The 22,137-nt window shown below is 38.3% G+C and overlaps 1 protein-coding gene across 1 annotated transcript in view; it reads left to right on the top strand.

The window, feature by feature from the left end:
- Positions 1 to 5,381: 5,381 nt before the first annotated feature.
- Positions 5,382 to 22,137, top strand: part of gsap (gamma-secretase activating protein) — a 21,966-nt gene continuing 5,210 nt past the window's right edge. The window contains exons 1-18 of the mRNA XM_010790046.1: positions 5,382 to 5,668; positions 6,480 to 6,550; positions 7,838 to 7,894; positions 7,987 to 8,056; positions 8,375 to 8,422; positions 8,511 to 8,599; positions 9,085 to 9,154; positions 9,328 to 9,377; positions 9,719 to 9,844; positions 9,962 to 10,018; positions 10,126 to 10,172; positions 10,427 to 10,512; positions 12,379 to 12,456; positions 12,585 to 12,662; positions 12,849 to 12,941; positions 13,943 to 14,105; positions 16,278 to 16,368; positions 18,378 to 18,447. Of these exons, the coding sequence (XP_010788348.1) occupies positions 5,581 to 5,668; positions 6,480 to 6,550; positions 7,838 to 7,894; positions 7,987 to 8,056; positions 8,375 to 8,422; positions 8,511 to 8,599; positions 9,085 to 9,154; positions 9,328 to 9,377; positions 9,719 to 9,844; positions 9,962 to 10,018; positions 10,126 to 10,172; positions 10,427 to 10,512; positions 12,379 to 12,456; positions 12,585 to 12,662; positions 12,849 to 12,941; positions 13,943 to 14,105; positions 16,278 to 16,368; positions 18,378 to 18,447 (1,432 nt within the window). The 5' untranslated portion in view covers positions 5,382 to 5,580. The remainder of the gene's footprint in view (positions 5,669 to 6,479; positions 6,551 to 7,837; positions 7,895 to 7,986; positions 8,057 to 8,374; positions 8,423 to 8,510; positions 8,600 to 9,084; positions 9,155 to 9,327; positions 9,378 to 9,718; positions 9,845 to 9,961; positions 10,019 to 10,125; positions 10,173 to 10,426; positions 10,513 to 12,378; positions 12,457 to 12,584; positions 12,663 to 12,848; positions 12,942 to 13,942; positions 14,106 to 16,277; positions 16,369 to 18,377; positions 18,448 to 22,137) is intronic.

Here is a 22,137-nt window from a genome sequence, read left to right as displayed (position 1 = left end):
TAATGGCTTTCATTTTGCAGTAGGTAGGATATCCGGGTATTTTTTAGCATAATGCATTTGTTGTGCTTTGGAACAAACAAAGAACTTTTACTGATGAGTATTTGTATCTCAAGATTACATTTGGATTCTTCTGGTCCATTTTTTTCATTCAAACTATTCCTAATCAAGTACATAGGAGAGCTCATTTCAATATCTTCTCTAGCTTATTGTGTGCTGCTAAATGACGGCAGAGTTAATTATATAAAAGGTTATGGAGTTTTTATATTTGATAGGTTATTATTTTCAACATCCGTTGACAAAAGGTCACATTTCTCATGCACAAATAAACACGTTTTATCAATTGGAGAATTTGGTATATCAAGGTTATACAAAATACAATGTTGCACATTACATAAATGTAGGTTTAAGCCAGCTGCCTTTTAATTTAACTTCCCAATATATAGGCTCAGGTTTTCAACACATCTGATCCTAAATGACTGGGAGCTTTTTGTTTACCACTGTGTTTGTGTTTAAAGAATCACTCCAGCCTCGTACGACAACACAGGTTTGCCTCGCCTGGCAAATACCTAACATGACATTTGATCAGACACACTCAAATCCTTAGTCTTTTCCCCATTGAGCTGATATTTGCTGCTCCTCTTGAGCCTTTCATTATCTTGACATTTTTCAGCAATCCTCTGCTTTAGATTAGACACACACCTGGTAGCTTTCAAGAGCAAATGCTTCTGTTTGCCACTGGGAATCTCATAAAAAAGCATTTTGACAAGTCTTTATTAAAAAGGAATAAAGAAAGATATATTAGACTTCCCCAAGTCTACAAAAAGTGGATATGATACCTTTGATAAATCATGGTTCTCAAATTGCTTTTTGTAGATACAAATTGCCTTATCACAACCTTGACATTGTTTTTATGATAGAGATAAGCTATATCCGAAACGTTGTAAAAATATTTCACTACCGAGAAATAAAAACCGAAAGTGAACATATATCTTGGAAATGGATTCCAGGAGACAAATATACATTTAAAAATGTAGTGTAAAAAACACTTGGCTTACACTCAAAGGAATTTCCTTTATGAATATAAGTACTACATCCCTTAAAAACGATGTCTTTACTGTGTAAGGAGACTTAAGGGTTTTTATTTCTTAGCCTTGGTAGCTCCATTACATGATAAAGCACCTGTTTTACATGTTGATTAATATACTTGATATGAAAAGACCTCACAAAATCTTACACACTCACAGTGTAAATAGACAGTATAAATAGACACTGGTTCAAAAAATATCACCCTGTTAAGAGATGTGTTATATAAATAAAACACAACTCTACCTGGTGCCAGCTCTGACTTTCAATGCAATAATGTGATGGCCTAGACAAGTAATAGTACAGTTCAGTTCTTATAATATATCTTATTAATCATTATTATTGTGATGTATATGACCGAAACAGAATTTAGTTTGAGGTACTTTCCAATAAGCAGGATGATGCCTAATAGTCCAACCTCAGTTCCCAGTAATTTTCTCTAGAGCTTCAGATTTTTTTGAGAAAGTACATAATGATCACACCTCTTCTTGTAATAATTCAGCCTGTAGGGTAACACCTTTTCTTGTAATGTAGTTAAATCAAGACTCCATTTACGCAGTTATGAGTATCAACCTCACAGTTTTAAGCTTCCCATTTTCCATTTAAACTCAACCCTGACTCCCTTCCTGTAATTTCTGCCCTTCTGTCCCATCATCACACCCACCACTGACCGGTCACATGACTGTGCAGAACATGGAGACTGGCCTGGAAACCACTTGCTACGTGAGATAAAACACTCCTAGAAGTGCATTTATTCTTGGGATACATGTTGCGTTTGCAGCCACGCTCTTTAACATTACTCCTTGTTTCATTCGCCATCAAAGCCGGAGGCAGTCGACCATTACAAATCGTTGTTATGGGACCAAACGTACCAATTATACGCATGACTTTGGACCCAGATAGGAGCACACAGAGAAATGACTCATGCCTCATTTTAACTTTCGGTTTTGATTTCCTGTAAGTGAGGCATTGGCATTGCCAGCTAACATGACGCCTGGCTGGGCTTTTGAATAAGACTGAATGAGACTTTGTCCATGTGTAGCTCGCCGGGCTATCAATACAGCAGTAGCTAGCTTGTGGCTAATATTAGCTCTTTTTTATATCAATCTCCATTGCCTCTTTTCTGCGCTTCCCATGAGCTAGCTAGCTAACACAGCTAGCTTCATATCACTGTGACTAGCAACGCCAGCTACGTAACAACCAGCAGCTTTAGATATACTTTAGGTGGCTTAAAGATGGATGCTCTCTTCCTGAATTGTGGTACTCCATCTTCCAGCCCTTATCTTGCCAATTCGGCCTTCTGTGAACCGACAGAGACCGGCCACAGTGAAGATGGCCTTGGGACCGGTGATGCAACCACCTTGACTTTATGCTGTATTTTCCTCCATCAGAAATGAGTACTTTACCTTGTATGAGTCGGTGGCTAACAGTATGCTGAAGTCGCTGTCTCTGTGCTCCATCTTTCCCTCCTTGTGGGTCAGCTGTCAGTAGGTTCAGTGCTGTGGTTCGGCGACTATCCAGCTCCAGTAGTGTAGCTGAGTTTGGGGGGGAAGGACCAGGGGAAGGACGAACGAGAGCCGGGCGGGGGAAGGGGCGGGCGGACCGGCGTCACAGAAACTCCGGCATAACTCGGGGAGGTTCGGTTCTACTCGGCCAGCCATCCCGGTTTCTGAATCAGAATCAGAAACGGGTTTAATACAAGGTAGGTTTACATTACACCACGTACTAGCAATTTGACTTGGTGTCGTGACCCGTGGTGCATAAAAGTAAAACAAGAATCAAAAACACAGGTAGAGAACTAGAAAAATATGTTTTGCATCCCCCTGTTATTTCAGCCAAGATGAGTGTTTCATGTACGAAACTCACCCTGTCCACTCAGAACAGTACAACATATCAGCTGGTAGAATAGTTTAATCCTACAGTGTATTTTAAAGGTGGATGCACTATTTGTAGAAAAGTGACTTTGTACCACTAACTCTAATTGGGTCAGATTTGTTTCTGCAGAAATAAAAGAAATGAAGAAGATGTAGTCAACAATAGCTTTATATAGTAGGCCTACCAGTCAAAGGTTTGGACACACCTTCTCATTCAATGGTTTTCGTTTATTTAAAATGTGTTCTACTTTGTAGATTAATACTTAAGACATCAAAACTATGAAAGACCACTGATGGAGACAATTCACTTGGATCGAGCTCTCCACCCCCCCCCAAATTGTGTGCCGCCAGATTTGGTGGAGAAACTGATCATATATGACAAGAAAGAAATGTAAATAAGTTATGGCATTAAATGTGACATATTTCCATAAAGACCTTATTATTATTATTATTATTATAGAACAATGAGAATCAAAGTAGTGATTTTCCATCAGAAGTGCTCAGACATGGGCTCTTATTTGCAGTTTTAAAACTCATCAGAAGGGAGCAGTGTTGGTCATCAAATGTTAAAATATCAGAAATTACATGAGGGTTCATTTTAATGTACTTTGGCAAGCTTACATAAAGTAAAATAAATTGCATTCCCAATAAATTCATGCTTTAAAAAATGTTTCACAGCAACACTGATGTATTCATTATGGGTCTCTTATTTGTGTGCCTTAACCTAGGATTCCTTATTGTATTTGTGTTTGTTTTTAACTCGGCTATATTGTAAATGAGTTCTCCACCTTAATGTATTTAGATCATTACTGCAATAAAACTGTTGCTAGAGGAAGCCACCCTCATTACCATTTGTTCTTTGGAGACCATAGTCTTAATGAGCTGTCTGGAAGGAAACTAATGCAGCTATAAAATTCAACAGCATAAAATGTAATAACCATAAATACATTTTATAGTTTAATTGTACATCTGAGTTGGTTAGCCAACAAGCAGATGTTATTTTAGACTTCAAACTATTCAAGAATGAACTTATGATTACTCTGTATTATTAATTTCTCTGCAGGAGAGTGTGTTTTATAGCATATATAAAAAGCTTAATACACAGGGGAAAAGAAGCTTGATACATGAATGTTGCATCAAAATAAAAAAAATTAAAAATGACTTGGAAGGAAGGCAGCCAAGACAAGTGTCATCTGATATGGTTGGCCTCAAATATCTTACTATGTTTGAGTTCAATTTGTCTGCATCTCGAACCCGATTTCTGGGATTTATTTAGTGTTGGGCTGTGCTTTTGCAAGTTTAACAAGAGTTACTGTGTGCACTAACTCTACACAGGACCCCAAATAAAGTCATAAAGAATAATTTCATTGACAAAAACGTGTTTTCCCATTAAATTGCCTCAGTTTATGTGCTCATCATTAATCCTACCATACAAAGAGTAGAGGGAACTTTAAATACAAACATAAGAGTATTACTGTCAAGCTGATTTTGTAATATATGGCTTACTCCTAAAGGGATTGAGTTGTTTACATATTCAATCAAATTATTTTTTTTACAATAATTTTGTTGGAGATAAAAAACTATTTAGTCTGTCCTTAAAGTATATTTTGATGCTGATATTGTTGTAATTCTCTTTAAATGCATGACTTTTAAGGCCGACTCAGTGGACATTTTTAAACAACAACCCCCCTTCTTTTAGTCTTTATTATTGGCCTACCTTTATATTGTTTTATTTATTTTATAGGTCTTAATCTTTTTATTTGTATTTTTGTTGTACCTATATGTTCACTTTGATTTATGGGGTTTTATATTTTATATTGTTGCATCGACTCAGTTGTCTTGTGTCTTATCTGTCAGAGAGAAACCATTATTTATTTTATTTTCATTATCATACATTTTACCTCCTTGTGTCTATTAACCTGATTAAATGTTATATTTTGCTGCATGTACCTTTTAAAGTTCTTAACAAATAATCTGAGGAGAATTTCTTGTTGTTTATTTTTAACTTGTGATGTGTCGCCATTTTGTAAAGCACTTTGAGCTGCATGTGTTGTATGAAAAGTGCTATTTTAAGCTTAGCTTTATTTATTATTATTATTATTATTATTATTATTATTATTATTATTATTATTATTATATTATCATTATTTTTGCTTGTAACTGAGTATTTGAACATTGTAGAAGTTCTTATTTTACCTAAGTACAACATCTAAGAACTGTTTCTACCACTGATCATATGTGTCACCTGCCTGTGACTACTGAGTCTGGATGGTGCTCTCATTCAGCGGGACCGTGAGAGATTCCAACCCGCCTGACGGATGCTTTCTTCGGCTTATGGCAGCGACTCTGCTCCTGAGAAGGGAGGAGCTTATTACTGGGTAAAGTTCCATTTCCGCATGTCAATACATATGCGTTTCTAAAGACAGGAGGAAGCTGTATGTGCACTACTGCTTTAAGTTTCAGCAACAACTAGCCAAAGTTAGCATGTAGTTAAATGGTCACATGATGCAGAGCCTGAACGCACACCGGCCGTCAGGTGCCAGGAGCCGCCTCTTCACGAAGCAAGCTTATTCCGGAGTGTTTTAAATAAAGTAGGGATTTTCAACTGAGGATTGGTGTAAACATGCTGAAGTTAAAGCAAAAGTTTGACCTGCACAGAGATGTTGTTTCTGACATTCTGAGGAAAGAAGCGTCGGTCTGCAGAGTGAAAGGTGAGGCGTTCAGGTGTCATCGGTACTCTTTAAAGTTTTGTAATAACTGAATAGCTTTGACTAATAGCTAGCGAACAGTGTCAGTTCAACCTGTCACTGTTATTAAAGAGCCTAGAGAGTATTTATCTACATGATTCATGTGTGTCATTGCTATGAAATTGCGTAATATCACATACAAAGTCAATTTCTTTGAGCAAATGGAGCTTTTAGAAACAATTGAGTGGCTAAAAGTGTGTAGATATAGTCCAGTAGATGGAGCCATTTACTCCTCATACTTCCTCTGTAAATACCTTGTAAGGACACCAAAACAAAAGCTATTATTTCCTGTTAAACGTCCTAACTATGGATACTAGTAGGAATTAAAAGATAAAACATATAAAAAATACAATTTAATAAATGAATTTCTCAGAACCTTCTATCCAAAGACAATACTGTATAATATAAACAATGGATCATTTAAATTATTTATTTTCACTGTAGCCAATCTCAGTACCAGTATTTGGTGAACATAGGACTAAGACAAAAGTCGTGATTAAAGTGGTAAAGTGATGCTTGACAGTGGTGGTTCTGCAGGAAATGCACCAAAACTCATTCAGTCCCAGTGGTGGCACATTTATAGATTCCCTCAAAATACATTTGTCCCACACACCTCGGCTCTCTACACATGTATAATAAGTTGTTATACAGGGGAACACACTGTATCCTCATCAGCCGTAACACTATATGTTCAGTGTGAGCAGTGGCAGGCTGCATGTTGTTGTTCAGACATGATGAGACGTATGGGTTCATAATAATGATGCTGTGTCTGCAGAATACTCTGGAGCAGTGGACACCCGGATCCTAAACATTGAGAGGGATGGAGGCATCCTTTACTCCTGGAAGGTACATTCATAGTGACAGCAATGCAAATTGAATAGTTTCCTTGTGGAATTTACTCATTAATTAACCACTGCTCCTTGTACTAGACTCCTGGTACTAGGATGGGTTAAATGCAGAGAACACATTTCACTGTGTGCTGTGTTCTCTGCACGTGTGACCATTCAAGAGGGTTTCATCCCTCCCAATTTTATTCTAAGTGTAATTAGTCTTAACCTTTATTTTTCAGTGCTTGTTCGAGTTTAGTTTACAGCCTGCATTGGTCTCACTTCTTTGACTCAGTATAGTGTAGTATGTTAGAACAAATTCATATAGTTTAAAACTATTCTGTTCCAGCTGTCCGCATCCCTCATTTAAGCCCCAGGGAGGTAAATATTAACCCCCCATATTTTCTCCAACAGGACACCACAAAATGAAATAAAATTATATTTTCTTACATACAGATTCCTCTTTATTTCTGCTTGACATATTTTCAGAAGATAAAGTTCTGTGCGCTGAACTGTGCTTCTCTGCACAACATGAATTTTTAATGATAGGCTCGCCAAAGAGTCAGTGGGTTTGCTAGGTTAAAGACAGTGGGCAGTCTGCAAAGAGGAAGCAATCTCTTTTTTCTGTGAAAGGTTCACAGCTCCATGCATGCCTGGCTGCGCCTTGGGTTTCAGAGCAGTTTCCTTCCTTTTATTTAAAATCCTCTGAACCCCGAAATAGTGTTGAGTTGCTGGTTTGAAGTCAAGCAAGTCGAGTCTGGATAATCGGCAAGGGCAGTCGAGGTAATAAGGAGATCAAGCATGGCGGTCTACACAACAAAGTGGTGCAAGAAACCAGTGGGAAAATAGGTTTTCTCAGTCTAGAGACAGATTGGGAATATCCATCTCTGTAGTTTGATTGATTTAAAGGGGCCCTATTCTGCTCATTTTCAGGTTCATATTTGTATTTTGTGCCTCTACTCTGACATGTCTCCATGCTTTAATGTTCAAAAAGCTCTTTATTTTTCTCATACTGCCTGTGCTGCAGCACCTCTTTCTCTTTTCACCCTCTGTCTGAAACCAGAGCCCAGTCTGCTCTGATTGGTTAGCTGGCCGGCTCTGTTGTGATTGGTCAAGCGCTTAGAGATGTCCCGCCCCTTAGCCTATCACGTACAATGTATTGGAGCGCTAGCTAATAGAAAACTTTGGGATTTTAGCCTTTGCAGACCATTGACATGCACGAAAACATATATAACACCCTAAAAGGAAAGGGAAAAGTGCCTCTTTAATGACCTACATGTAACTACAGGATTCATTCTTTTGATAGGGAGCAACAGGGACTACCAGGATTGGGAAATTTGACTCCAACACCAAACAGAACAAGGTACCGTATGTGTGTGTGTCTCCTTCAGATTTTGACTTTTGTGCTTGTGTGTTTTGGCATTTTCCCATGAGGCTGTGCTTTCTCTCCAACAGCTCCTGTACACATTTGACAAGCAGGTGTGTGTCAGCAGCTGCTCTCTGAACAAGGAGGAGACCCTGTTAGGTGAGCCTCTCTTACTTACCGATTAAATAGTTAGCAGCAAATGAGGCGAAACTCTGACCTTTAATTAGGCAATTAAGTGAGCGACCAAACTCCGGTCTAAATAATAAATGATCTAAGCGTCTAGGGAGCAGTTAAGTATCTCTATAACATTATTATTTTGCATCCCAAAAGAAGAATGGGAAGGACAAAGTTTGTTAGCATATTAATGATTAATGGTGCCAGATCATAGTTGAAGAAATGCTGATTTAGTGTAGAATATATATATATATGCAAATGAAGTCACATGACCCCTTGCCTGTGCTTTTTTTGCCCCCCCAGCTGTCAGCTTGGCACAAAACACCAGAGGAGAGGAGCGCCTCAAACCAAGTAACACCCGAGATCTCTTCATCATAACGCACTTTTTTAAACTTCCTCGTTACCTTATTCAAATCATTTCTCATATTGTGTGTTTTAGTGTCCAAGTGTCTAACCCTCCTGATCGAGATCCATCCCATCAACAACACTAAAGTCCTCAAGGCGGTAGACTGCAGGGTCAAAGTGCAGGTACTGTGTGTGTGTGTGTGTGTGTGTGTGTGTGTGTGTGTGTGTGTGTGTGTGTGTGTGTGTGTGTGTGTGTGTGTGTGTGTGTGTGTGTGTGTGTGTGTGTGTGTGTGTGTGTGTGTGTGTGTGTTTACCACTTTCATGCAGGTTTTACTGCAGCCAGGAGCTGATGTTGCACTTATTGTGCATCTGTGCCATATTCTTTGTTACTGTTTGTGTTTGTAATTTCCATTTCTTCTCTTACTCACTTAATCATGCTTTACATATGTCTATTTCTTAGTTTTCTGTGTATTATTTACCTTATTAAGCCGCTGTTTGCTGCCCGTGTTCCTTACTGTGTGTTTCTCGTCCAGTTGCCAAACCGCTAATTTAAATAAATGCCAAGAATGTTTAAGGCCTGCATTAAAATATGGAAATCAGCAAATAAACTCCTCCATCTGGTAGCTTTTGTAAACCGCGAGATGCTGACTCATGATTTCTGCCTCCAGTTCCTGCACGCAGAAACTGACAGGAGATCAGTGCTGGAGAGCCACCTGCTGCTGCTGACTGAGGATGGATGTGAGTGTGTCTGTGTGGGCTATATTTCACTAATCTCTAAGGAAAACACATCATCACATTTAGAGACATAATCTGTCTTTTTCTTACATTTTGAGGGGGAAAAAACCGCCTTCTCGGGGGACACGTATAATTGAATACAGTTGTATTTATATATATCCTTCTGTGTGTTTCAGATGTTGATCTCTACCATGTTATGCTGACGAAACAGGAGGGTTACAGAGTGGTGAGTGAGAATCTAAATTCACCCCTTTTTTCTTTTTTACTTTACCCAGCTCCTTACTTTATAAAAAAAGTCCCAAAAGTGGCCCTTCAGCAAAGCTATGAATTGCATAGAGAATATTTCTTGCCGGAGGGTTCTGTGCTGTTTTTTAAAGGTCTGAATTCCTCAAATACCCAGTAAATAATAAGTAAAAAGGTTGTTATTTGTTTACTAAACCCAGTGCCTTGAATATATGGTTCCACCTCATTATCCAGCCATAAACGACTGTGTCTCTCGTGGGGAGCTTTGCATTAAGAATCCACTGTGTCCACAAAGCTGAATATGAATGTGTTTGTGTGAAACAGGTGATGGCAAATCCGGAGCGTTTGTTAAAAACAGCAGAGAGGATCGTAGAGGACTTCTGCTGGCTCCAGTGGGACGGACACACACAACGAGTCTACTATCTCACGCATAGTGTGACACACACTCAGGCATGTACCACTGTACTTGTGAGGACATTGCATTTTATAACAATCATCTAAAATGACCAGTTTAGGCAGACAAGGTACGTTTAATAACTCAAAATCCCTGTCGTGTGTCTTTCACAGGACAAGTTTCTCATGCGATGTGTGCAGTTTTACCCCAACCATAAATGTGAAACTATGGTAAATCATCTTTCTGTCTTACACTTTAATAGATAACCAGTCTTTTTGCTCAAATCATATTCAAAATGTTTTGTTTTTAATGTATTTTTAAAAATCTTCTCCCACAGTTGGAATTCCCATTAGAGTTTCCTGCTAATCTTTTCCGCACAGTCAAGTAAGGCAACCACTGCTAGCTTAGCATATTAAATATATTTCTCAGCAGTTATTTTATTCTATATTCTCAATTTCTTGAAATGGTATTGATATGTACCTGTAATCAAAGGAACTAAAATGATTTTTCTCACACTCCCTGCAGTGTACAAGTTAGTCGTTCATCATTGCTCATGTTGAACATATTTAATGTATTTCTTTATTTATATAATTTACTCAAATTAACTAACTGGGACATTTTTTGTGTTTTTCCAACAGCTTTGTAAATCTGGGTTTCGACCACTATCACGAGAAGAGCCCAGAGCAGGAGCCCCTGAGGCTGAAAGTGTTCACAAACATAATAGGTACACGCAAACATTGTTTCATGAATAATATTTCAGTCACAGATTTGTTCCCCAAACCCTCAAGAGATGTAAATAAACTAACTTGTGGTTACGGTTCATGACTAATCCTAAATATGTTTGTGTTTTGCATTTCTATTTCTGAAAACAAGAAAGTAAGTTTTAACAGAAGTTATGATAATAATCGAATTATATGCACAATAAATCACGAATCAGATTTAGAAAATCAAGGCTGATGTGTGTTGTAATGAACAATTCCAGTGAATATTAAATAATCAAAAGATTGTTGGAAGAATTTGGTTTCAAAATGATTGTTCTGATCATGGGGAGGCTGTAGCTCAGTGGATAGTAGGGATGTAACGATATATCGAATATCGCGGTAAATAAATGTCTCAATATCGTCGTGAGATTGACAAAATATATATATATTTTTAAACCTTTATTTAACCAGATGGTCCCATTGAGATCATCAATCTCTTTTTCAAGGGAGACCTGTCCAACATGGCAGCAAGTAGGTTACAACATGAACATAAACAACAGATAACACAAAAGGACATGGTATCTACAGGGCTACATGTACATACCTAGAGACATTGACAAGTACCAACAGTGTATTTATATCTCGCCCTGTCAATAAGCCTCAACTTCTTGGCAAAAACTGTATTGTTTTTGAAGTGGTGGAGAGACAATGCACAGTTTGACCCACTGCTGTCACCCATGGCCAAAGCATATCTCTCTGTCCCAGCAACATCAGTACCAAGCAAGAGAGTTGTTTCCACAGCAGGGGATATTGCAAACGCCCAAACCTCCCAGCTTCTACCTGGAAATGTGGACATGCTCATATTCCTAAAAGATAACCTTGATGATGCTGAGTGAGTGAGTTAGTGAGATAGAGTTGAGTTACTTGAAAAACTAAAGTGAAACTTTATTTATTCTATTGCAGGGTCTGATTATTATATTGTTGACACTTTAAAATACTACTATCCTACTAAAATGCTGTACAAATCAGATTTATTATTTAATAAAGGAAAAAAAAAATCAAGTAAAAAAAAAAAAAAATTCACATTGTTTTCCCTTAATTTGTCAATATCGCGATAAATATCGTACCGTGGACTTGTTATCGCGATATTATCGTACCGTGAGTTTTTAGTATCGTTACATTCCTAGTGGATAGTGCGCTGAACTTCGAATCAGGAGATGGGAAGTTCGAGTCCCACTGCAGTCAGCATGTCGTTGTGTCCCTGGGCAAGACACTTCACCCCAAGTTGCTCCTGTGGGGATTGCCCAAGTGACATATAATGTAATGTAATAATGATCACTCAAAAATTCAAGTCGAATCTGTTGCCTATTGTACAGTATGATTTATAGTGTGTCACAGAAGTAAACAAAGGAGTCCAATGGAGGGGTTTCAGGAGGGTGTTGAGTGTGGGAGAAACACTCGAACACTCCCCATTAGCCTTTGCAGACCATTCACAAAAACCTATATCACACACTACAGGAAAGGGAAAACCCCAAATGCACAACCGGGCCTCTTTAAAATAGTCCTATGTGATTGCCATCAAAGGCACCAACAATTGACATGTATTAGTTTGTTACCCTCAACAAAGAGTAATATTCAGTGTTTTGGAATAAGACTTTTCCAAATGATTGCATGTTGTCATATTAGAATTCAAACCTTGAATTACCATTTGATTAATTTATTCATGAAATTGATGATTGAGGCTTTGATTTCAAAACCAAATCCCAATTACTTTCCATCGAAAATACATCACACCTAATTTAATTTCTTATTGAACGTCATGAATGTTTTCACTGATTTTGCCCTACTGTGTGATCCATAACCTTTCTGTCCCTGTGGTTTGTTTTTAGGAAGCATGTGTGTGTGCTACAGCCAACATCTGAAAGCCAAACAGGAAGTGAGCTACACTGTGCTTTTAGTCCACAAAGGTGTGCATTCTCTCTATTTACATTTGTTTTGAAATAACTAATTTATTTTTGCTGTCTCTATTCCTATGCTTCTGTTTTTATCTTGAGCATATGCTGAGAAAATTTGATTTTTTTTTCTCCTCCTGCAGACTGCAGCAAGACGTTCAGAGTGTCTCTGGGCAGCGAGCAGAAAGCCACACATCTCCATCCGCTCTTCATTCCTATAGGTCATTGCACACACAGAAATGTAAAACAGTCACACACACATGCCTCACAATCCAGTTATAAATTCAGCTCAAGTGTGTGAGAGGTTTACATGAATACCTACAAATGAGCGCATGTGTCCTCGGTCTGGTGTGCAAACAGAATACTAATATAACAGGTGTGTAAGTGAGGCTGTTATTTTCTCGTAGGTTACCACATCCTGGTGTACCTGCAGGACCATTTCCTCCACTGTATCAACACCAGGCAGCAGGAGATAGTCTGTCACTCCCTCTTTCTCTCAGGTGAGACAAGGTTTCTGTTCAATTAGCAGTTTGTTTACTTCCGTTCTCATCCACACTACAAGCTCCCTTTTTCCCTGATAAGGTTTTTTAACCTTCCTGTCGTGTTTGTTTCAACTGCTCTTACATTAACACAACAACCATTAATCATCACCACTTTTAATTGAACACCCGTAAACAATGTCTCATTCTACTTGTTTGCATGAATAACTTTAGTAAATAAACAAAGAATAGACACTGAAAATGTATTTGATTTGTGTGTGTGTACTATCTGATGGATGAACATAATGTAGGGTTACCCATACATTTCCTATGGTGCTCATTTTTAACTGGGAACATCATAGGTGCTACAAAGTTAACTAAACCACTCAAAATGTAATGAAAGTGCTTAGATAGTACTTTATTGATCCCAATTTGGGAAATGTTTGTGTTGCAGCAGCATAAAAAGACATGGCATTGTACAATAACAATTTGAAATAAAGTAGAAAATATACATATAATGCAATATATACAATAAAAAAGTTATTATATATACATCAGCAACGAAATATGTTCCAATGCCTACCGTGGAGGATATCATAAGGCCCTGAGGCAATCAAATGTAAAACACATTATTTATGATTGATGAAAGAAGTCAATCGATCATATTTGACCCAAGGACGACAGTAGGGTTGAACATGGATCCTGTACAAACACACAGCTTTCATTTTCAAATCAAATCAAGTTGTATTTATATAGCACATTTTTAAGCGATTTTTGGTCGAGCCAAAGTGCTGTACAGATAATAAAAAATACCCTACAGTAAAGACACTTTACAGCAAAATTCAACTTCACAGTTTGTGCAGAATATCAGTATGAGAAAACGACACCCTCTGTCCTTAGACCCTCACATCGTACAAGGAAACACTTCCGGAGAAAAACCCACAGTTTAAAGGGGAACATGGGAGAAACCTCATTTTATTTGATTTGTTTTCTCTGTCTCTCCCTGTCTGGACGACCTTCAGGTCTTGATGTGGACCTGGGTTTGCCGTCTCAGTCAGCTGACGTCACAGTGTTGCACTCAGAAGAAGAGTCCAGTGGCAGTGTGTTGGACCTGGGCAGCGGCAGGATCCACGAGGCCGAGCTGAGCCCTGCCTTCCTGCTGAAGATCCTGCGAGCTCCTTCCAGGTGAGCGTGCTTCAAGACTTTTTGTGGAAATAAAAGATTCATGTCGATCAGGGTTAATGTTTCTATACATAGATGAGGAACTTGAGAGCAGAGGGAGGTATATATACAGTATATATATATAGACAGCGAGCAGGTGGAAAGGAGAAGTCTTTTTTTAAGGTTATTTTGGAACATACACACCTGCAGTGTCTTGGGATAAACTGGTGCAAAATGTTCCTGTCTATAAATACAGACTATGGTTGAAACGAGCCAATTGCTAAGCCTCAAGTATCTACAAAAGTATCTAAACAGCTCATCCCAAAAACCTCTCACCAAAACACCCTTCAAGTGAGAAGTTGAGCGAATGAGTCAAACTGGCAAATAGATATATCTCATAGATCTCTCTCTTTCCAATTTCTTTATCTGTTCTTGAATGTAATGTTGCCAGCTTTGCCGAGCGAGCCTTACCCGATGTGTAAGTGCTGTAAACATGCATTACTTTTTAAAGCCAGCAGGGGGAAACTTCACTGGTTGCAAGAAAAGTCAGATTGTCTAGAAGTCTATGAGAAATGTACCCTACGTCTCACTCAAATTATAACATCAAGGAATATTTTCTTAATGAGTTTATGGTCTAAATCGCTTCGTCGATACATCATGGTTCTATTGAATTTGTCAATATTTGTGCGATGTGGATTAAAATAGAGAAAAAAAGCAACATTCTGGTCTTCTAAAATTGTGTTGTGAGCGTCTTTTTTCTCTAACTTCACTTCACTCAGCGTTTCCAAACGTTAGCCAACAAACCAATGGGTGATGTCACAGTGACTTAAAGGAGGGGTAGGTCATTTTGGAGAAACCAGCTCGAGTGCGCTAGAATTTGAAAATACACAGCCGGAACAAATCTGCCAGACTTCCTTACAGCGCCCCCTCCTCCAACACACACGAACGCGCACATGACCAATGAGGGCACGAGATAAGTTTGTGCACAGATGGAAGGCTGACAGGCAGGTAGGCCATCCAGTTACTTTAGCCGGGCCGGCTCAGATGATTGGTCGTGCTTTTTACAGAGCTACCGCTTCCAGAGATGACATTTTTTTATGGATTTTTTGCCAAAACACTTTAGATATTCATTGCTATCGGGATGTTAAGAGCATTCCATGGAATATAACAAAAAGTGTATCTCGAGCCGGTTTCTCAAACTTACCTACCCCACCTTTAAGTAGTGTACCTCAATAATACACTACACAATGTGTCGTGGCTTCCTTCCTTGTTTTTCCCTCAAGCCACTAGACGCCTTAAACAGACAGTTCTAACTCGTTTCTTTCCTTAAATTACTCACAGTTTGAAGTGTTGCTTGGCCTCCGATGGTTTAGAAGATGTTGCGATGTGTTTGCTCAAAATAAAATAACAAACTTTTGCACATGCAACAAAGAAAAATAGGCCTTTACAATATTCAAAAGAAATAGGCAAAACTCAAATAAACAAACAACTTAGGTATTCTTTCTTTCGTGATAATGCTTATAACTTCACAACTTAAATGGTACTTCTACGGTTTGTATGTACATGTACGGTACGAGTATGGTTACGTTACGGTTCAAAACTGTTCCTCGACGGCATCTCTCAACAGGTTGCCCATCACTGTGGCGTTAGCACAGGCGCCGTGGGTCCTTTATAGTGCGTTGACTACAGACGTCACAATTAGGTGGCCTTTCTTATCAAATCAAAATACTGGCTCTCACACAATGTGTACATAATGAACTACTCCCATACTCAACACGTCACGATTTGGGTCCTCAGCAACATCCATGTATTTAAGTGTGAAGTAAATCACACACACACACACACACACACACACACACACACACACACACACACACACACACACACACACACACACACACACACACACTTCAATATTAGTTGGATGTAAGAACAACTATAGCTTGACTCATTGCCAGAAAGGTCAACCATCATGCTTAATGAGGATACATCAGGGACCCCTTGTTGTTTCTTTGACAACATTTTGTTCTTTTTTGCTTCATTCATTCATAAATCCCACTTTTAAACGGCTCATATATCACACTGCTGTACCCAAATGTTGTCTGTCTGCCTGTGCTTCTGCTGCGTGTCTGTGTGTTTGAATGTGCTTATGTTGTATAAAAGATAATTTGCTGTATCATGTCACCCGTGTCCAAGGTGTCCCAGCAGCAAGACTGACCCTCAGCGCATGGCCGCCCTCCACTGCCTGCTGGTGTACCTGGGAAACGACCCAAACCTGGAGCTGAAGGTACAAAAATGGAAAAAAAGACAGGAAAGGAGATGGGAGGACAAAAGGATTGACATTTAAAGCAAACTTTCTGAGTTTTTTTTCAGGTCACCTTTTTTACCTTCAAAATGAACACATCGTCTGGACCCACAATAACCCAATAAAAATGATTTTAATAAAATAAAATCTGACAGAGAATGCACTCACCATTGATGAATTGCATGTTCATTTCACTGCAAGGTGCTTTCATGGATGGCAAAGTAGCAATAAATAAATTAAGGCAGCTTTTCTGCACTTCTGTGTGAACTCAGTAGGTGTCGACCTTGAGGTGCGCAGGTGGAGGGAGGAGAAAGAAAAGCGGTAATGAAAAATTAAAGAAGTGCAAACATATGGACAGAGATCAAACAGATCCAGACAAAGAGAGAAAGAGAAAAGGGCAAATATTTTCCTGGAAACAGCGCTGACTATGACTCAGACTCAATTAAGACGTCCCCGCCGTCCTGATAGATTGCAATAAATTATTTCTTTAAAGGTTAAATTAGTCACTTAGCTTCAGGAGTGCAGATAAAAAAGTGATGGACAGTGTTATTGTTCGTTATTTTAAGATAATGCTGTGCACATTATGTTGATTTCCTTTTCTTTCTCTTCACACATACTGTATGTTATGCAGAATTTATGTTTTCTGATATTTTTCATCGGAGGAATGGGCTGCATAATATAAGGTTTCACTCTGACTGTGAGCTTTGCAGAGACTCTCTTGAGGACATCTTTATTTGTAATTGAAACATTAGTATATCAAACAATAGAGAACCGCAGTGACGCGTCCTAAAACCCGGAAGTAAACTCTTTCCGGTTCCTTCGCCAAAAACGCAATGCAATTTCTCCATAGGATTTTGGAAAATAGCTGGAAATAAGGTCTGTGGTTGAAACACATTTAAGAGCCGGATCACGGTTTGTTCAGCCGGATAATCTCCACATGTCAACCCTACTTTTATCATTTTCGAATCATAAATCTAGTCGCCAGAAGCTAAATGCTAACGTTATGCTATAAACGAACTACAGCAGGGACGCTGCTTCAACGTCACGCCGACTTAAGATCCATATTCAAAACTACAGTTGAAGTTGAAGCGTTTGTTTGAACAGTTTGCAGGAGGCAGGTACTTGCTTTCAAGCAGAACAGGGCAAACAAACTTAGCGGGAGTGTTTACGTGTTCGGTGTCATGATGTAAAACGGCCTCGACAACTTCTGTTCTGTAGTCCTATTCAGCCACTTGGTAACAACCATCGTTTTTCAGACACGTAAACTCTTCAGAAATCACCAGTGGGGTCACTGCTGATGTATTTAATGTCGTAGAACAAAACGTGATCTGTCTCTTCAATTTGTGTCAACCACAGACCTGATTTCGAGCTATTTTCCAAAATCCTATCAAGAAATCTCATTGCTTTTTGTCGAAGGAACCGGAAGTGGTAAAAATGGTAGAAGATGATAGATGCACGAGTGACTGGACCCTACACTCTGTAGTGGGTCAAAAAGGACCCGTATTAGAATAATGTGTGTTTTTATGCCATTTTTGTCATTTTGGTTAAGAAAAATCACTTGTATAATATTTTGGTTCACACTAGAAATATTTAATATTTCACTATTTATCATTTTAGAAAAAAAAATTATATTTTGAAAAAAAACATTTTTGACCCACTTATAGAAGCTTGGGGTAGTAATACAAAAACTACAATTTCTTAAAATCTATAAAATGTAAATTACAAATTTCAATGGCATGATATCCAAAACATGTTTTTTGAGGAATAGCTGGAATATGAAATGATAAAAAAAAGAAAACCTCCTCACCGGGTCAAAAAAGACCCACTTATGCATCTAAGGGTTAAAGAAACTGTTCATCTAAATTGGAGTACTAATGGATGTAACGGGGAATGTGAGAAAATAACTAATAAAGAATACGACACAAAAACGACTACAGTATGTTCTGCATCTCCCACTCATTGACGCCCGTCTCCTGTGTGTCTCCCTCCAGATCACCGAGTGGCTCTTTGACAACGTGAACACCTTCGACTCCTTTGATCAGATCCAAGAGTTCATTCTAGGTCAGTGTTAGCCGAAGCATCTGGGACACAAATCTGCTCGGGTTCCACTTCTTCTTTTCTCGCTGCTCTCTTGCTCTTTTTATGTCTCCTTCTGCTTGTGGTTACCAGGCTGCTTACATCTCATCTACACAAAACTGGAGTCCGTTTGACTATGTTTCTTTTGCAAACTTGTGCCAGAGTCGCAATTAGAGACCTTGGGAGAAAAAATATGATTCAGTCCCGGAGCAGAAACACATTTCAATGCAGTGTTGGCACGTCACAAAGTACATTTACTCAAGAGCTGCACTTAAGTACAACTTACAGGTACTTTTCATTTTGTGCTTTTCTCAACTATATTTTGGAAGCACATTTGGTTGACAGCTTTAGTTCATAGTGACTTTGCAGGTTCATATTTTTCTTTTCATTAGTTCACTAATGAATAATGTACTATCATGAATTAAGATTGCTGGCAGTAAAAAAAAAAGGCATTACCAGCTGTGGCATTTAAATAATGAACACATTAATGCGTCATTAATTACAATCCGGTAGTATTCAAATATATCACTCCGAAAACGGCCATTCTGCATATTGATTACTTTTAGTTTAGCTACTTTAATTTCTTTTTGGATGCTCATACTTTTGCACATTTACTGGGATGCAGGTGTATTTCTACACTGTGGTATTCATACTTTTACTTACTTAAATTCTCCAGTACTTATTCCACCTCTGTTCAAATGCCCCATGATGTCTGCTTGAAGAAAATATAAGAGTACATCAAATTAATTTCACATTAACGAAGAAGCCCATCACATTATATATACTGTAGGAGCACCTTGCTGAAGACATTAGCATATTATTCAAGCTGCTGTAAGTACTAGGTCTAATACACAGAGGTCCCATTAATACAAGGGTTACTGTATATGAAGACAATTATGTTGGCCTCATAAATAAAACATAAGAAGCCTGTGCTCACTAATATATCATAGTGAGTGTGGTGGGATTTAGTGGGTAAGAAAACTGACAAAAGCCTTTTTCTCAAGCGGTGAATAATATAATGAGTTACATTGTTCAAACACAGAATAGAAAGACCAATGTCTTCATAAAACATCCTGCAATATCTCTAATACATGAATAACATAGGATCTTTATTAGCTACTCAACAGAAGGTTTAATATTTATATAATCTTAAAGGCAGTAATCCACACAATATTTATGCATCAACGTAAATATCGCTTGAATCCCAAGGAGAGCGCACACCACCGATCTGAATGTTCAAGCTCTGTTTAACTACCGACAAACGATATCCTTCCTGTCAACAATCGGCCTGCTGTGTGAATAACATCAGCCGTATTGACTGCTTAATCCTGAGGCTAAAATTAGGAGAGCAGCCACAAATCCTCCACACTAAACTATAGTGGATCTGGATCCGTCTGTCTCACAAACAAAAAAAAGATTTGCACACACAAAGTCTTTGTTTCGCTAAAGGCGGCTGATTCACGTCTTGAATAGACACAGACATTCTCTAAACTGGAGCAAAGTACGGTTGAAAATGGAAATCTTGCCTCGAAATATAAAGTACTCTGCACTTTATAAAACCTATTAAGTTCTGTCAAACTAAATTCATTATGACATTTTGAAAGGAAAGGTCAGAGTTCCAGACGGACAACACTCAAAGTGATTGATCATCTTAAATGTGACATCAGGCAGAGGTTGCACTTTATTTTAAAGATCCCCTCCACTCAATCATGTGTTTTCCTTGTGGTAATAATACCCTATTATGGCAGAATCTTTATTACAGCGTATTTCTGGCATATTCATTAAGGTCACATGGTAAGCTATATGACGTGTGTTACTGAGTTGGGTCACACACAGTTAGAGAGACAATGGTCGTTCTGAATTATCAATAGATGTATTCATTTTAAGTGAGCTGACACCGAGGTTAGAGAAAGTTCAGAGAAGGCCTCAGGTTATAAAACAGTTAACCTTTGTTAGTTGACTACTCCTAAAGCAAGGGTGTCAAACTCAATTTCATAACGGGCCACATCAGCATTATGGTTGCACTCAAAGGGCCGGTTGTAACTTTAAGATTATATAAACATACATATATAAATATTTAATATAATAATGTATTATATTACTTTATTGCCTCTGCATTGGATTGTTATCGGATAGGGTAAACACTTCATAAATAACTACGTCTGAAAGCAGAAGTCTAGGGCAAATAAGTGCAAGTCTCTTCAGTGAGAATGTCATAAAATTATTTTAAAAGAAAAGCAAAATTCTGAAAAAAAAGTGACATTTAAATTTAAAAAAAGTGACATTTTGAAAAAAAAGTAACAATACAAAAAAAAGTCAAATTTAAGATGCATTGTGGGACATGTAGTTTATGGACATTGTGCATCTGTAAATCGGCATGTAACCGTATAATAAACATATTATATTCTTTGCAAGTTCTTATGGGGCCACATAAAATGAAGTCGCGGGCCGGATTTGGCCCCCGGGCCTTGAGTTTGACACCCCTGTCCTAAAGGATGTCATGAGATAAGTAAACTTTCGACATCTGGAACATACAAGTATAGCATTCTGGGTGGGAGCATTGCTGTAGGACTGCTTGAGAGTAGAGGTAATGTTTTCCTCGTTATTATTGATTGTTGTACAACGAAACAATAATTGATCAACTATATCTGTGTTTTATTGATTCCTCTCTGTTTCATTCTTTCCTGTTGTGAGTGCTAAATTGCCACAACAACCCCCTACAATGTCTGACCTTGACTATACTCTTTTGTATTTTTCAAAGAGTTACTAGAGAGCTACCGGGTTCACATTAGCATAGTGGCGGCAAACATTCTGGATGTAAACCGGACCCTGGAGCAAAAACATTCCTATCAACCCATGATCCTTGCAAGCGAACAAGCTAACAAACAACCTTTAAAAGATGTTAACAACAGACTCCTTGTATGAGTCAGATATGTATGGATGACTGTGTTGTTTTGCATCTGATAAAGACCAGAAATCGTGCCTTTTTAATCAAATGACAATTGCTTTTCCTGATTCATACTACGAAAAAGTAATCTAGCTCGACCCTTTTTACCTCCTGGTTATATGGCCCAAAAGTGGGTCGCGGACCTGTTTCAAGTGGGTCGCAGATGTGAGTAAAAAAAAAAATTATCTTTCTTTTTTCTTTTTTTTTTAAGTCAAACTTTTATTTTGAAGGCCGATTTTCTAACGCTGTGCATGCAGTCGGCGTTGGACTGGAAGTACCGGAGACCATAAACGGTTTCGAAAACTTCTGTCTCGTAGTGTTTTTTCGAGTCTTCTGGCCAATCAGAATCAAGATTGTTGCCGGAAGTCCCCACTGAGAATAACTTAGCGGTAGAACTATTCTTTATACATCCATGGGTACAACTTCAGATACAAATGAACACGTAATGAAATATGACCCCCGGTTTGATGATTGACAGGTCACAGAACAATGGGGGCTATCTACCCTTACCCACAATTTAAAGTAAGTGACACAGACTATCTCCTCTTTACTCTTCTCGCAGCAAGCTGTCAGAACAAAGTGAAAAACAAACAATGGCATCAAATATTATTAATATGTCGGGTAGTAATAGATTTATGTATTTTCTTCTCAGAGTGTACCAGAATGCATTGTTTATGTTAGTATTTATAAAAATCTTATATATTATAATATTACAGCCATACTTGTCA

This window comes from Notothenia coriiceps, unplaced genomic scaffold (assembly GCF_000735185.1).
Source record: "Notothenia coriiceps isolate Sejong01 unplaced genomic scaffold, NC01 NC01_scaffold00033693, whole genome shotgun sequence".
NCBI lineage: Eukaryota > Metazoa > Chordata > Actinopteri > Perciformes > Nototheniidae > Notothenia > Notothenia coriiceps.
This window is presented reverse-complemented; position numbering and strand designations above follow the sequence as displayed.